General features: G+C 34.7%; 1 protein-coding gene across 1 annotated transcript in view; it reads right to left on the bottom strand.

The window, feature by feature from the left end:
* Positions 1 to 421: 421 nt before the first annotated feature.
* LOC149797527 (uncharacterized) overlaps positions 422 to 16,939 on the bottom strand; it is a 72,994-nt gene continuing 56,476 nt past the window's right edge. The window contains exons 6-9 of the mRNA XM_089960426.1: positions 11,558 to 11,756; positions 9,428 to 9,538; positions 5,693 to 5,794; positions 422 to 1,732 (exon numbers count right to left, since the gene is read on the bottom strand). Of these exons, the coding sequence (XP_089816552.1) occupies positions 1,418 to 1,732; positions 5,693 to 5,794; positions 9,428 to 9,538; positions 11,558 to 11,756 (727 nt within the window). The 3' untranslated portion in view covers positions 422 to 1,417. The remainder of the gene's footprint in view (positions 1,733 to 5,692; positions 5,795 to 9,427; positions 9,539 to 11,557; positions 11,757 to 16,939) is intronic.

Here is a 16,939-nt window from a genome sequence, read left to right on the forward strand (position 1 = left end):
CTTTTGAAATAGATATCTTAGTTCAGGTCAGATTTTTTGACTCATACAAAACTCTGTTCATGTTTCACGTGGTTATAAACTACAAAAACTTTCAAAATATCATAGTTATGTTAATTTATCGCATACCACCTGCTATTACAGTCATTGATGCTGCACTTCGCAATTGAACATTTTATAAAATAAAGCCATATTTGGGAAGTATATTGTGTCTTAAAGAAATGTAAAACACATGAAAGGCACTGGAGAAATATCTCAATACAATCTTCCTTAACATCTTGTGTAATATGTTTTGCGTGTTTATATGCAACCAACATGAATGGATAATATTCTAAAAAGAAATATTATATAATTTTCAAATTCAACAAAAGCAAGTATCGTCAAAGGTGAAATTAACTGGTGACATAACGTACAAAATCGTCTATGTTTGTCACAATATTTATTGGTGATATTATCATCAACAATTTTTCTAAATTTAGGTAAAAGTCTTAATTTCATATTTTGAAATTTACTAGTCGCCTAACAGTAAAACCTTTGTATGTCACAAACGCCATTACCAGATGATGGAATAAGAAAAAGACTGGACAAATATAATTATACATATATATAATACGAATATGTTGCCCTTTGCGGTTTATACAAATAGAATGTTGTCACTTCGTTTATCCGTTGGAAAAAAAAATGTTTGAACTAACGCACAGACGGAAAGATAGATCCATGGATATGTAAATCATCCCCGTTAAATATTCCAAGAGAGAAACCCAGACGCACACAAACAACAAAAAACAGTCGGAGAAACAAATTACATGATTAATCGCGATATCCGCGCGAACGAGCTAACATAATAACAGAAAATCCAACAACGGAAAACTATTCACTTTAAAGACGACGAAATATAGAAAGACGCAGTTGGCGCTGTATTTGCTTTGCAATGCACATTTAATAGTGCTGAGCCGCACAAAAATTCTCAAAAGGATTAAATTTCATAGTTAAATGATTTTCTGGGAGAGCTGGTTTTGGATTCATTGCTGGACTTTCGCCTGCAATTGAAAACCAAATAAATCCAATCTTTACGAAGTGTCATTTTGAGTCATTTCCGGGGTTTGTGAAAATTGTATATTTGATGATTACACAATTAAAGGCATATAATGATCTCATTTCTGATTCAGATATCACTAATACCATGTTCTGCCGGAACTGTAGGATTCATTCATGAATGTTCAACTTAGTCATGGGTTAGATAATGTTAGCTGGTTCTTGAGAAATTCGAAATCGTACCTCACAAAAATTTCAGCACCACATTTGACTCCATATAAAAGTAATACTTTAAAAGTAATATATAAGCGCCATATCTCGCATTTGGAAATAATCGAGATATATTACGTTGTACTACTCAAGAACGTGGCATACTTGAATGTTCCTAACCACTTGTACCCTTTTCAACCTTTAACCCTTGTGCAACTCCCTTTTTTAGCAATGAACCCCCATCAAACAAACAGAGTGCTGGCCACACAACAAAAGCAACGTGTTGGCCAGTCTTTGTGTATGATCTAAACTTCTCGGTATCGAAGTATGGATGTCCATCCTTGTCTGGTACACTTATATCCAGGTGCATTGGTTTTTCCTGCAGATTCATCATCCAGCAGAGTTCAACACATTCTTTCATATACTTTCGTGTTTCTCTCATCTTCAATAATGGAAACTCGAACTTTTCTGCAACTTTCTCCCTGATAATCTGTTAAAAAGAGGGCAACAATAATCACAACTAGAACAAAAGCGTCTAGAATTATTACCAGTTCTATCACCAAATGTATCATCCGTTTGTGCTGGAAATGAACTCGATGGAATGTTACAAATATTAATATTCCTCGTTACAATTTTAGTTTATAATTTAGCCTCGTTCGGGCTTGCATACATAACAAAACATAGATGATTAAACATGCAATTTTAAAATCTTCGTGCATCTACGTAACACCGAGCACAAATACTTGTCAATAAATCTAAAGAGTTTCTATAATACGTTCTCATCCTTATGCAAAAAAACCATGCACACATTAGTCCAGAGATAATGCATGTTCAACGGATGCTACAAATATTGTCAGCACATATAAAGAAAATGTATATTCAGCATTGTTATATTTTTAGGAAAATAACAAATCAAAATTCCACGAATGAGCCAGATTGTAGATTTAGATAATAACGTTTACTTATATGTTTCTATAATTCTGTATTAACAGAGTATCAGATGCTTCGACATGTTCAAAGTAAATCGTGGTGTTTCGAGAGTGTAATAGATTTTGAGTCATCCCCTTTGTAATTTTCTGACCTGATTACTATTTCAGGATACACACCAAAATAGCAAAATGAAATGTAAATAAAATAGTCCTGAAAACATCATGAATTGTATGTAAACACGGGTTTATTGTTACAAATTTCCAAAGTCACTAGCTCTAGCTAAAAGCTTCTTAATTTGGGTCTTCCGTGCGGCTATTATTTTACCTAGAATTGTGACATTACCAAATTCGAGGAACCTTTTTTTATATATGAAGAATATCCCAATTTGTATTTCCGTTAAACATGGTATTTGGAAGTGTGATCCATCGGGAGACACAAATAACTATTAAAATTAAATAGATAAAGATGCATATGATCTCATTATTGTAGCGAAGAGTTTTGTTCTCTTCAGGCACTAATACAGTAATGCAGTATAATTATAATTGATCCGGCCTCATGTATTCAGAATCATATCCTCTGTCGCATGAGTTAAGGTCAAAGTCGGGGACCTGCTTCTTAATCCTGGCTGTCACTTTTTTAACTACAATTATTTCACGTGGTTTGATGAAATTTGTTCATTTCTACACTTTATGATGCAGTGGCAGGTTTAAAGCTCCAATATTAAAGTTATCGATAAGGAAAAGGGCACAAGATGAGCTTACAAATTGCTGTGTGGTACTCTTGTTATTTATAGCCTGGATGTTGTGTCATGTAATGTATATTTAATTTACACTGTATGACTGACCTTGGTCCATGAATGAGGGAAAAGCTTTTCTATCAGATTATTGTCATGTGATAAGTAGTAAACAAAATGTTTACTAAAACTTAACTTCTAGGCCTAACCTTGCTTAAGAATGGGTCAAATTTTCCATTGGCTTTCCGAAAAATCGATTGCGTCATTTGTCAACTAACAGTTTTATATGAAGAGGTTACGTACACAAGTATTCATTCCTTTTTCATATCGGTCTTTCAGAATTAATTGGTTTTTAGTTGTTTGAAGTTTCATTGTCTATTCTAGGAAATATATTGTTTGGCGAGGCTTTCAAACATTGTTGATTTCACTTCTTTCCGCTACGTATTTTAAGAAATATAGGGTCATATCAGTCATATCTGTTATTTTGTGCCCTCTCAAGATGAAAGTCGTGCATCTGAGAGGGTTTCTATACATGAATATGCCTGCATCCTACGTCGCACTACTGTGAACTAGTGGCTGGGTTGATAATGTGAAACTTTAGCCAGGTATGACATTGAGTTTAGATCACTTTTCTGTGAATGTAGCTTTAAGCTAATATTGGGTTAATAATGCAAATTAAATAAGATCATGCATAACTTATGCCTTTTTAAAGTTTCTTTCCTAAAATAACGTTCCATTAAAATCGATAGGCTTGGAATATGGGAAGTTTTCCAGCTACTGAAGCTTCGTACAGAGTGAGCTTATGACACAGTATCATAAATTATACATTTATCATCTCTCTACATGAGCTTTTAATTGAATTTATTAAGTTGTAATTTCAAATAAGGTCCAGGCTGGGTTAGTTATATAGAGATTTTATGTGTGCGATACCAATTCAGATTGAACATTTGTATCGAACTCCATATCACCCATGCCAGATAATACGGGTATGTACTAAATACAAAATATTCATAATGGTGTTAGCAAATCATTTGTTCATCGTACATGGTTTGTTGTCATCAGCATATGAAACTATATGTATGTTTCTCTCTATCTCATTATATATATGAGAATTGAAATATTATTGAATTTATGAAATGATCTGACTAAAGTCCAGATTTTCCGAGTCATAGCGATCAAACTTTGGACATTATTCAATGAGTTTCATAAATTTAAAATTAGATCATTAAACGTTTGAAATTATGTCAATCACATAACGTTTATTGTAAAGGAAATAGTTTATGGAATAAGAACGAGAAATCATTACGATGATTATGTGTGAGATGTTGCACCTTTTATTTGTTGCGCGTGGAACTTAATTTAAGACAATACTTCTATAAAAATGTAACATTTAAAGCTAGATTTTTTGTTTACAAATTGCAATTGAAAGAGCAAGCTGTTCTACCAAATGATTGGCATATTGGACACATATCATCAATATTGAACACCTAATTTGCGTTAAATCTCCGATACAGTTCACTTGTGCTAGGTAAACGATCTATGCACCAGGTATATACATTGTTTAAAATATGTACAACGTTTTAACCTTATGTGTGTCAATCTGCAGTACTAAGCATTCCAGTTGTCGGATATTCATTTGAAGGGATCATTATTGGATGCAGTACTATGTGTATTTGATTTGTATTTGTAACGCAACTTTAACAATTTTTCAGTCATATCACTACGATGTCTGCAGTGTGGCAGTTTATAATAATGTCTTGCAAAGGAGCATCATGCCGCAAACATATAGCATCATGACCCACCCATTCACATTATCCTGACACCAGGCCGACCAGTCCTAACACTAACATCTTAATGCTGAGCGCCTAACGAGACAGCTATAAGTACCATTTTTATAAGTCTTTGGTATGACTCGGCCGGGCTTCGAATCCGTGACCTCCCGCATCCGATGAGGACGCTCCAACCACCAGCCCACCGGAGTGGTTCGGATGCAGAAACTTCCAGATTTAATGAATTAATGATCGGAGATTTGTATGATTCGATTTGGAACAGTACTAGAGACATACAAAAGTTTCTTTAGAGTCGGAACTGCATCACATAATATGAAACATTAACTCTTTGGAGTTTTTTTATCGTGAAACAATGCTGTACTTACAGAAATGTATGTCAGTTGGGAAACCGGCAAATGTACATGTTCTTCTTTAAGTGAAGGTACGATTATTTCCTCCAATAAATTAACACTTAAATCACTCTTCTCTTAAGTTGGACTCAATGTTACAAGACATCACACCACTCTGTCCACTGACATATTCCCTCAAGTTTATTTGTAACAAGCTCTTATAAAGCAAATTGACCATATTCATACAGAAGCGACCTCTTCTCCCAATTCCACTTGTGCAATGGCTTCAAACAATGACCTCTACAAGTTTGATTAGATTTTTCTATACATTAACATTTGAAACACGATTGCCATAAAGTTGCTCTTAAAATAAACTGCTCGCTGTCTAAGAGCATTATGTCATATATATTCAGATATATGTGACAGGCATTAGATTGTAGACATTTTGGGGCAGGGTCGTTTTACACACAAGTATTAGTACTTTCGAAATACATGAGTTGGTTATGTTGAAACATGTACATGTCATTATCTTTCTGTCGAAATTCACAATGTTTTAATTCCATTAGCTGCCAATATATCGTAGATTCAAACTTAGATTCTGCCCTGGAGATGGCTCTTCGGTCGGATATTAAGCCAAGACCTAAATATGTTAATGAACGTATTCTTACCGGACTAACTTTTTTCAGCAATTTCTTTGACGACTCACGCCAAATACTTATAATGTCTTGCTGCATTTCAATGCTGATATTTCCCTTCATAATTATTTTACCCTGAAATAAAATCAGAATTATGTATATTTAAGCTTGCTGTAAGTGAATGGAAAATCGACCATTTAATTGTAATTTATTATAGCTTTCCTGATTCAATTTGAAATTTCTGAAGCAATCTTCATTTCTTAGATCCCATAATCAAGATACAGGTCAACTTTGTTGACCAACGAACCATTAAATTTTGGTCTAACACTGAACAACGAAACGAACTAATTTAACTTCGTTCCATGTCATGAGATATGCTACCGGCACATCTTGGTTGCGACAATGGTTGGCATTAGCACTCTTTCTTCCAAGCATGTAATCATCAAATTGCTACTTATTATTCTATTTAATATTTCTGCACACCTATTTTCATTTAGCGAGGTAAGAATTAAAATATTTTTATACGCAAGAAATTCTGTTGTTATTACTCGCAACTCGCGTCAGGTACATACATATTTGGAAATAAAAATAATATTTTGCAAACAAGACTGTGTAGATGTCGACGACAGAAAAACATATAGAAATTTAGACAAAAATACGTTCATATGTGCATATAAACAAAAATATATTATTGATGCCACCTTGCAGCATGAATTGTATTTATTTTAATTGCGAAAGCACGTCTACCAACGATAATGTTGAATCACATTTGACAAACCACATGAACACATTAGTCAAGAACAGTGCGTGTTTTTCATATGATTTTTTTCTTATTCTTCCCTCGCAGCAGTTAAGAGCTTCACATTTTAATGATGGTGGCATTTATAATAATACGAACTCTAAGGACTAAACTATTCGTTAGTTATTCAAGGGTTATACGTCTTGATTACTCGCTCTCCCCCCCCCCCCCCGTGACATGCAAAGACATATAACAATTACTATGAGTTAACTATAACTGCAAGTGCTAAGACACTGACCGAAAGTCGCGCTTACGCGTCACGAATCCAGCTCTCTCCTCGATATTAATGGCAAATTTCTCCTAAACTGATTAGCTAATACTTCACACAATTTACAGTTTAAAGAAAAGACAACAAACAAAATCAGCTCTACTGACTGTGTGTTTACAACGTCAGCGTTTGAGGATGTACATCTTTTGCAAACCAATACCCTACACATTATAAATGTTTGCTGATGTACATTGTGTGGAAACATACTCCAAACACGTAGTGAGCGTTAGAGGATTTACATTATGTGCAAATATATTTGCAACACGTTGTCAGTGTTATAGAATGTCATTCTGTGCAAACGTATGCCCAGCCTTTTGTGAGTTTTAGAGGATGTACAAAATATTCCGAGTGTTAAAGAATTCATTATGTGCAAGAATATTCCTAACATGCACGCTGAAAGAGTTTGAGATGCAAATTTGTACAGATAAATATATTTTTTTATATTAAATTACCCGCACATGTAGTAGTCTTTCTCTCTCTCTCTCTCTCTCTCTCTCTCTCTCTCTGACCTGCAAAGACGCATGACGTTTAGAATGAAGTCAATACAACTGTAAACGATAAGATAGCGCAGCATTGACTGGACGTGTATTTATGCGTCACAAACGCAGCGAACTCGACGAGAAAATGGCACCAGCCTGTATCAGAACGTTTCCTAAACTAATGAGCCAATTATTTGCAACTTATACAGTTCTTATAAACCAAATAATCTGTATATTGTGAATGCATACAAATGAGATTCGTTTGAATTTTTCCTTTGAAAACGTTTATCCACAAGATACAGAGAAACAAAGGAGAAATGGCTTTCATGTCCCAAAAATGCTAATTTATTTTATTTATCAGCATATGCCCAACCCATTGTGAATGTTGGAGGATGTACATTATATACCTAAATATGTCCATCCCTTTGTGGGTGTTGGAGGATGTACATTATATACCTAAATATTTCCAACCCGTTGTGAGTGTTGGAGGATGTACAGTATATACCTAAATATGTCCAACCTATTGTGAGTGTTGGAGGATGTACATTATATACCTAAATATGTCCATCCCTTTGTGAGTGTTGGAGGATGTACATCATATACCTAAATATGTCCATCCCTTTGTTGGTGTTGGAGGATGTACATTATATACCTAGATATGCCCAACCCATTGTGAGAGTTGGAAGATGTACATCATATACCTAAATATGTCCATCTCTTTGTGAGAGCTGGAGGATGTACATTATATACCTAAATATGTCCATCCCTTTGTGAGTGTTGGAGGATATACATTATATACCTAAATATGTCCATCCCTTTGTGGGTGTTGGAGGATGTACATTATATACCTAAATATGTCCATCCTTTTGTGGGTGTTGGAGGATATACATTATATACCTAGATATGCCCAACCCATTGTGAGTGTTGGAGGATGTACATTATATACCTAAATATGTCCATCCCTTTGTGAGTGTTGGAGGATGTACATTATATACCTAAATATGTCCATTCCTTTGTGAGAGCTGGAGGATGTACATTATATACCTAAATATGTCCAACCCATTGTGAGTGTTGGAGGATGTACATTATATACCTAAATATGTCCATTCCTTTGTGGGTGTTAGAGGATGTACATTATATACCTAGATATGCCCAACCGATTGTGAGAGTTGGAGGATATACATTATATCCCTAAATATGTCCATCCCTTTGTGGATGTTAGAAGTTGCACATCGTGTTCAAGCAAAGTTAGCCCTTGTAACGTAGATAACTGTATCACTAATAAATTAATGGACAATATCAGTCATCTGTCACAATGTATATTTTTCAAAATATGTGGCATGATATATCCACAAGACAGATATCTGTCGTGATGTATATTGTTTGAAAAAGCTCAAACGATTACATAAAACAAAATTGGTGTGTTCAAAAACAATGAGAATAGTATCATCAAAAATTACATTTAGTCGTAATAAATATATCGCTTTCGGGAATAAATATACTGTCCTAGCATACAACTGCTGATCCAGATATCTAAGTATGCTATTTTATTTATACTCTCACCTCTGAAAAGTAAAATATTTATTTAAATTATTCGGTAATCATACATATTTAAAAAAATATTCTTTTTGGTACATTGTGCAACAATATTCAATAATGGTGTACAAGAAACGTAATGTATTCATTGATTTACAGCACAGTGTGACCATTAGTTTGCGGTCATTTTATCAATACTAATCGCAAAGGTCTTTTATGGCAAATGAATTACAAAGTTCTTCTTATTACACCAAACCAAACAACCCAGCAACATACAATTAAAAGATAAAAACAATAAAGCGGGTTCAAATGCTTTCATTGTATACAAATCCAGAGCGTATTGGTGACTAAATCATTGCTTAGAAATAATATTATGCTATTTACACCAATCCTTTTCATAATGTTCTTGAAACTATAGAATAAATCCCAATTCAAACATTTCTTTCTGCAATATTTTACCATCACACAATATCAGACCATTTCACATTATACTTTAGGACCCGTGGGTAGACACATATAATAAAATGAATATTATTTTGAACGCAAACAAACAGAAGTAAGAAATTGAATGACTGCCATAACATTAAACAGAAACACGGTAACGGAAATATATTTATAAAGCTATTTCCAAAGTTGTTTTATGGTTGTATTTACATGTGTTCATATTCAAACATACAGATGCTTACATTTTCTTTGTTCTCAACGTCTGCTGATGAGCTGTACTCAAAACAAGTGCATGCCTCTTTTAGTTTTTGATAATGGCTGCGGGTCATTTCCTTACATACTTGGTTGGTTTCCTGGAATAATTGGTTATATTTGCATACTTATGGTATGTCTGAAAGCATATATCTACATGGGAATATATGGGAGTCGGATTGAGCAATAATCACTTAAATGACATGGCTATCATTAAATATTGTCGAAAAGACCCAAAACAACTCATTGGAGGTTCGAATGAAGGGCACACGGTACTAATTGTTTGGAAATATGGGAACCAGCCTGGAAATGGATGAACATAAAATAGACTATATATGGGTTTGGATGACCAGGATTGGTTGAAATTGAAAGTCATTGTTTTAGAAGAAAAAAATGAATCTTTTGAAACCTTGTCCTAATTATAACTTTTAAAAAAATGGAGACGTTGTTTTCTTGATGGAATTTCAGTCTTTTAACAGTCTTGATTTTGGAACACTCATTACTGAAATTTGCATCTGACTCTTTGGTGCGGAATTGAAAGCACATGTTTCAAACTCATGCAGTTCCAGAAAATGCCGCTGCTCATATCCTTGCATATACACAAGTCGTCATCCAGGTTTCATCTATACTGATAAATATAGGTTTGATCATGAGCACTCAGAAATTTGAAGTTATTGAATTTGTAATGTCATGATGTTTGCATAGGTTTACTGTGTGAACTGAATTAGTACCGTGAGTCCTGAAAGCTCAAGGTTTACATCGTTGCTGTTATGCAAAGAAAATAAAAGAATCACGAACGAATAATGTATGAGTTAGAGGTACAGTGTAGACATATTAGGCGGCAGGGAAAAGTATCATAAATTAGCCCATGTCAAACATATTGCTATTCCTAATTAAATATATGAAAATATTTGTGAATTAGACGTTTTGTGCTGGTATCGTTCATCAAATTAATGAGGCATGTACACTTCCCGCAGTTAATTTACATTATGTAGACATTGAAATACCAAATAGTCGGCTATGAATAAGAGCTATCCACCTGAAGCAGCAAACAAGTGGGTTCAGGGCAAGTAGAATATCATAAAAACTGTTTCGATGGCAACTATAGTGAATTGCAGCAACCTGTTTAGTACACAAAGTTTTGCGGAATTATCACCAAGGAAAGCAGTTTGTGGTAGTACTGTGAACATCACATTGTGTCCAAAATGACATACGAACGTGAATAATGTAAGTATAAGTTTGAGGCTGTGGTTTTGCTATGAACTGCCATGGATTTCTTTGGTAAAATGAATACTATTCTTATGCTTTATTTTAAAATTACTTATCCAAAATATATGATTTTTTTAGTAACATGTGTATTTTATTTTTGATGATTATTTTATACCAGGCAGGTGAATGCGACATTAAATATGTGCACAAAAGTATCCCTTGCACCTTATATTATATCTAGATTCTAAAATTACGACATCGATTTTTGTCTGTACGGGTGTGCTAAATGTACTATCTCTAAGAATATGCATCAAAACGTATTTTATTGAAAAGTTGAATAAGTCTAATTTCACATCAATACACATCTGTCCTGCAAAGCACAGAACTGGTGGCCTTTTTACCAAAGTCTACATAAAATTCAACTTTGCAAGCTTGACATTACAAACTGTTGGGATCTTCATTTTATTAGACGTTACCTAGTACTGGCCTTGAACCGCCCCCAATAAAAAACGAAATGGTCTGTAATTAATCAGGATGCAAAAGGGTAACATATTTTAACATCGATAAGTGGAATACGTCAGAAAGCCAGAAACAATAGCCCTATTACATTCACTTATTGGACACTTGAATAAGTCAAATGTATCCATACAAAGTCTTAGATGTTTGTTTTGGTTACTACTTTAAGTTTAAAGTTTGCATGAAATTACTCGATAAAGATTATCATCTCTATAATAACAAACAGATCAATTTAATCTCGCAGAGTAATATGATTGGTATATATACATTTTCTAGCCATTTCACTCATTTTTTCAAAATATACACAGAGAAGTGCATCCACTGGGCTTTTAAAAGAAATGAAATCAAGTGGGCATTATAAATGGCTGAAGGTATGGAGTAAAATAATGATATACCATCACAATCTTTAGCAGTATACCAATTGCATTATCATCCACAACCGCATTTGACTTCAATTCAACAAAAGCACTTGTCCATTGGTTGTTGTACAACTCAGACATCTTTTCCGCAAGCTTTGAAGGGCGTATTTCGTCACTCATATCGGTGATATCGGTATTTTCATGTGTCGGTCTGTCATTTGCAATTTTCCTCAGCCTAGAAAGGTAATTAGAACAATTAAATGAATTTTTCAATTATTTTTTTATATTAATTTATAAGGCCCTCGCAGTTACAGACCTTTCTGGAAACGTGGGTAAGGATTTCAGCCATGGAGATTGGTGAACAATAATTCTTAATTATACCCAGAATACAAAAGCAAATTTTTCAGTCCTTCTAATGTGCTATCAATCAGTATAGTTATAGTTTTCCTGTATTAATTTCTTCAAAGTTTATGAAGTCATGTCGTTGTGGATGAATGTTTAAATTTGCTTAACATATAATGAAAGAAAAATAACATTTTAAGCAGTTAGCTTCAATTTTAATTCATAATTTCACACTCGTCCTCGTTGTACGTGTTATCGATTAAGTAAAGAAAAAGATTTACACATTAGGTTTAATGAAACTGACCTGTTGAGTAATTCGTCCTTTTCCTCCCTCACCCCAATAATCGTCCTCTCGTTGTTAAACCTTACCTCCTTTAGAGAAATTAGTAAATGTTCGCATTGTGTGTGTGTGTGTGTGTTGTTGTTGTTGTTGTTGTTTGGGGTTTAACGCCTCTTATCAGTGATTGATAGGATATACAAGGCAGTCGTATAACTGGCGGAAGAAAAACCCTGGAAAACGTCGGCAAGAACCACAGACCAAAGGAAAATTATTGCAAAACTTTCTCACATACCCATATATATATATATATATATATATATATATATATATATATATATATATATATATATATATATATATATATATATATATATATATATATATATGTGTGTGTGTGTGTGTGTGTGTGTGTGTGTGTGTACATTTTGAAGATACTATTCACAAATTTACCGGCACGTACATTCATACATAACTGCGTACATGCATATAGACATATAGATACACATACAAAACACGTTTCAGAAAATGAACTTGTTTGTGTTTACTTACTTTTTTAATAATAATAATAATAATAATAATAGCATGCCCATATTATATAGAATGTAAGAGAATGAAGATGGTAATAGAAAACAAGAACTCTTATATCCATCCCCTAACTGTCTCCAACGTTTATGTAAAGCGATTTATCTTCAAGCAAGATAGAAGAATAAAGTCTGTCAGCATTGACTATCTCATAGCTTTAATTCCAGGAATACAAGATACATAAAGAGAACAAATAAAACAATGACTTTCAGAAAAGGAGATGCGAGTAATGCAAAGGCTAATAATAATAATAATAATAATAATAATGAGGACTTTGTATAGCTCCTAATCTTTAGAAGCTCTAACCGCTTTACAACATTAGACAACACCTATAAGATAAAAAACATATAATAATATTATTACAAAAACAAACACCATGAAATTAGAAAAACATTATAAAATAAAAAACATGCTGAGAATATTTCAGGTAGGAAACCTTATTAGGTTTTTAAGTTTGTTCTTGCAGTCGAAAAAAAGTTTTGAGAGCCCTCTTGAATATGATCACTGTGTCTTTGTGTCTAAGTTCAGTGGGCAATTCATTCCACGTTGCTGGGTCCTGGTATGCAAAAGAACGTTGTCCATATGACTTTGTTTTCATAGTGGGAATAATGAGTATACGATTGTCAGAAGAGGAGCGTAAGTATCTTGCTGGTGTGTACACATGGGTGAGGTCGGATAGGTATGTTGGACTAGAGTCCGACAGTGAAACATAGCACAGCGAACAAATTTTGTGTTTGATTCTGGATCGAATGGATAGCCAGTGTAGGGTACAGAGCAGCGGGGAGGTGCGCTCTGTTCGTGGTACTCTAAGTATGATCCGAGCAGCTGTGTTTTGAACTTTTGGAAGTTTCTGGAGCAGATATTGAGATGAACCAGATAGAAATGAGTTACAATAGTCCAGTCTTGAACGTACTAATGAACACACAAGTGTTTTAGTGGTATCAACTGAAAGATATTTGCCAATGGAGCTGATGCGTCTCAGCTCAAGATATGCAGCCTTGCATATGTTCATGACATGTAGGTGCAATGTGAGAGTACTGTCCAGAGTAACACCTAGGTTTCGTACTGATTGTGTGAATTTAATGGTAGCGTTGCTGATATTTATTGTTTGAGGTATAGGATGTGAATGAGAAAGTCTTTGTGTTGTGATCAGAATGGCCTCAGTTTTACCATAATTCATCTGTAGCTTGTTACATGTCATCTATGATTTCACATCAGAAATGCACCTCTCTACACCTTGAATGGCAGCATCAACTTCAGTTGGGCGGTTAGATTTGTATATTTGGGTGTCATCAGCGTACAATTGGTGAGACACTGGATAATGATCTATGACACTTGAGAGCGAATGAGTGTACAGAATGAAGAGAACAGGTCCATAAACAGACCCCTGCGGAACACCACAACATAGATCAACTGGGCTGGAGTGTATTCCATTTGCAGATACAATTTGTGTCCTGTTGACCAAGTAGTTCTTGAACCACAGTAAGGCTGTATCATGAATGCCAAATACATGCTGGAGACGGTGAAGTAATATATCATGGTATATTGTGTCAAATGCTGCAGAAAAATCAAGGAGGGTGAGGACTCTAGTCTTTCCGCTATCCAACGCAGAGAGAATGTCATTTACTACTTTTAGAAGAGTAGTTTCAGTACTGTGGCAAGGGCGATATGCAGAATGTACATTGCTTAAAAGACTGTTTGAATTTCGATGAGATAAAAGCTGGAATAGAACAACCTTTTCTAAGATTTTTGATATGAATGTGAGAATAGAAATTGGGCGGTAGTTCTTTAAATAGTTATGGCCTAGTGTTGGTTTCTTCAGCAGAGGCTTTACAATGGCAGATTTGAAAAATGATGAGAATTCCCCGGATGAGAGAGAGGTATTAATAACATCAGTTAGTGAAGGCAATACTGGATGTAAGCACTCAAGCAGCAGTGATGATGGAATTGGATCAAGTTCACATGACGTTGGTGCATTCTTCATCAGGATTGTACGTACGAAATCCATAGAGAGAGGTTCAAATGCTGCTAATGGTTGCCGCTCAAATTCTGTATCCCAACTGTATGGTGACGACGAGTCAATTGAAATTGTGGTGTCAAGCTTATCTCTGATGGTTTGTACTTTGTCACGGAAGCAATTTGCAAACATGTCCGGAAGGTCGACTGGAGAGAAGGTAGTTGGAAGTGGTGTTGATTTGTTCCTTGGCATTAACTTGTTAGTAATCTCAAAGAGCTCTTTGCAGCTGGAACTTTCCATGATCTTAGTAGTGTAGTGGCCTGATTTCGCTGCATGGACTATATTTGTGACGTTCTTATTAGCGACTTCATATATTTGCTTATGAATAGTGAGTCTGGTGGAAAGCCAGAGCCTCTTAGCTTTACAGCGGTTTCTTATTGCAGTGCGAAGTTGGTCCTTAACACTGCTATACCATGGAGAACACTTCTGAATTGATACTCTGCACTTGGTAGCTGGGGCATGTTTGTCAAGCAATGAATAATGGAAAAGCTGAAGGCTTGAAAACAGTTGCGCAGCATAAGATACTCATGACCAACAACGCAAATACAATGTAAAGTTTTAGCACATGTCACCATTGTGCAATCGATCACATCCTATGATTAGCCCTAACGGTACACGGTATCCCTTACACTGATAGGTTTCAGTGGACAAACAAGCGATACGATCATGAGGCACATGAGTGATGAAAAGAGCAAAGTAAAACTCCTTCGGAGTTTCAGAATCCACGCCGACCACAGGATACAGCTCAGGGCTACAAACGTTTTCCACTATTAGACAAGGAGAGAAACTTAATTTCAGCGTAGACATATCACCACAAGGGAACTCCACCGTCACACCCATGGAACAAATGAGTATAATAAAGAAATTAAGACAAGCCAAAGAATTTTGAATGGCGGATAACACGCAGTTAATTGTCATACAACTGGTGGTTGGAATACAAATATAATATAAAAATATTGTGACAAAAAACAAACTATGAAAAGCACTAATGCTACACGTACAGTAAATGCAGAACATTTTCAGCAAGGGTTTTGAGAAAGGTCTTTGACACAAGAAATGCCTTGAACTCATTTAAAGACAATAACAAAATACCACTAGGAAGCTGTGGAAAACAGGTTTCCTACTTCGAATGCTTTTCGGTACAGTTACAGATAAATCTATATAAAAACGTTGTTCATGCTAATGTAAACCAGGAACACTCATATGCTAGTTAAGAGGAGGCTTTTAGTTTGGAGTTTTACATAATAGCAATTCAAAAAGGTTTATTTAGTGGCGAGACAATTGGATTAAAGTGCATTGACCAGACACAAACAACGATAGAAGAGAATGTGTAAGTTACCAAATGACAAAAATTCATTGCAATTGTCAATTACACACAAAGATAATATAATTTGGGTTTATAAAATCATGGGATTTGTCGAATTACGTAATTCAGCCGTCTGTGGAAGTAACAAATATGGTCAAAATCTTTAATAAGGTCCCTTTAGTTTACGGATACTTTCGACATGAAGCAAAATGCTACTATGAACACCATATTGGTTAGACAAATGAAGCAGAGTCATGATGCTGTGGTACTCAAATTGCACAACAAAATGGCCGTGTAAGCGGACTATACAAATTAGTGGCATATGAAGGAAAATGAAAAGACATACTAAATTCGGAATGTTATACGTTGTTATTGATCAAAGATATAATAAACAAAACAATGAATTTACCTACGTTACGCTTAATGTGCAATTTTTATGACTGAAGCATCAATGCACAACACAGAGGAAACTGTTGTCACTTTTAAGGTAGACTCCATGAATCGACCAAACCTTTAAAGTGATACATAATTTAATGTTGTCATCAGTAGTACTAATAAACCCCCCTTTAAAATTAACAAAATATTAAATGTGCCTGTTATCTTTTTTCTTAACATAAAGCGAAAAAGAAGTTAAGTTGTTAGGGTTCAGCGACCAGTCGAGCTGAAAAGTTCAAGTTTTAATGATCTAATATTTCTGGCCACTTTGAAAAGCATATATATCAAACTCATTCAGAAGACCATACAGTACCGAAAAAAAAACCCGAAGGGAAACGGTTCAGACTAGTAGTCTGTCCTGCCGTAAAGCTAAAAAGATAATATCATAATGGATAAGTACATAACATAGTGCATTATTCGGTTAGTGTTTACAGGTTTCATTGAAAAATATGGTAT

Source organism: Sinohyriopsis cumingii, chromosome 6 (assembly GCF_028554795.1).
Source record: "Sinohyriopsis cumingii isolate HCF-2022 chromosome 6, ASM2855479v2, whole genome shotgun sequence".
Classification (NCBI taxonomy): domain Eukaryota; kingdom Metazoa; phylum Mollusca; class Bivalvia; order Unionida; family Unionidae; genus Sinohyriopsis; species Sinohyriopsis cumingii.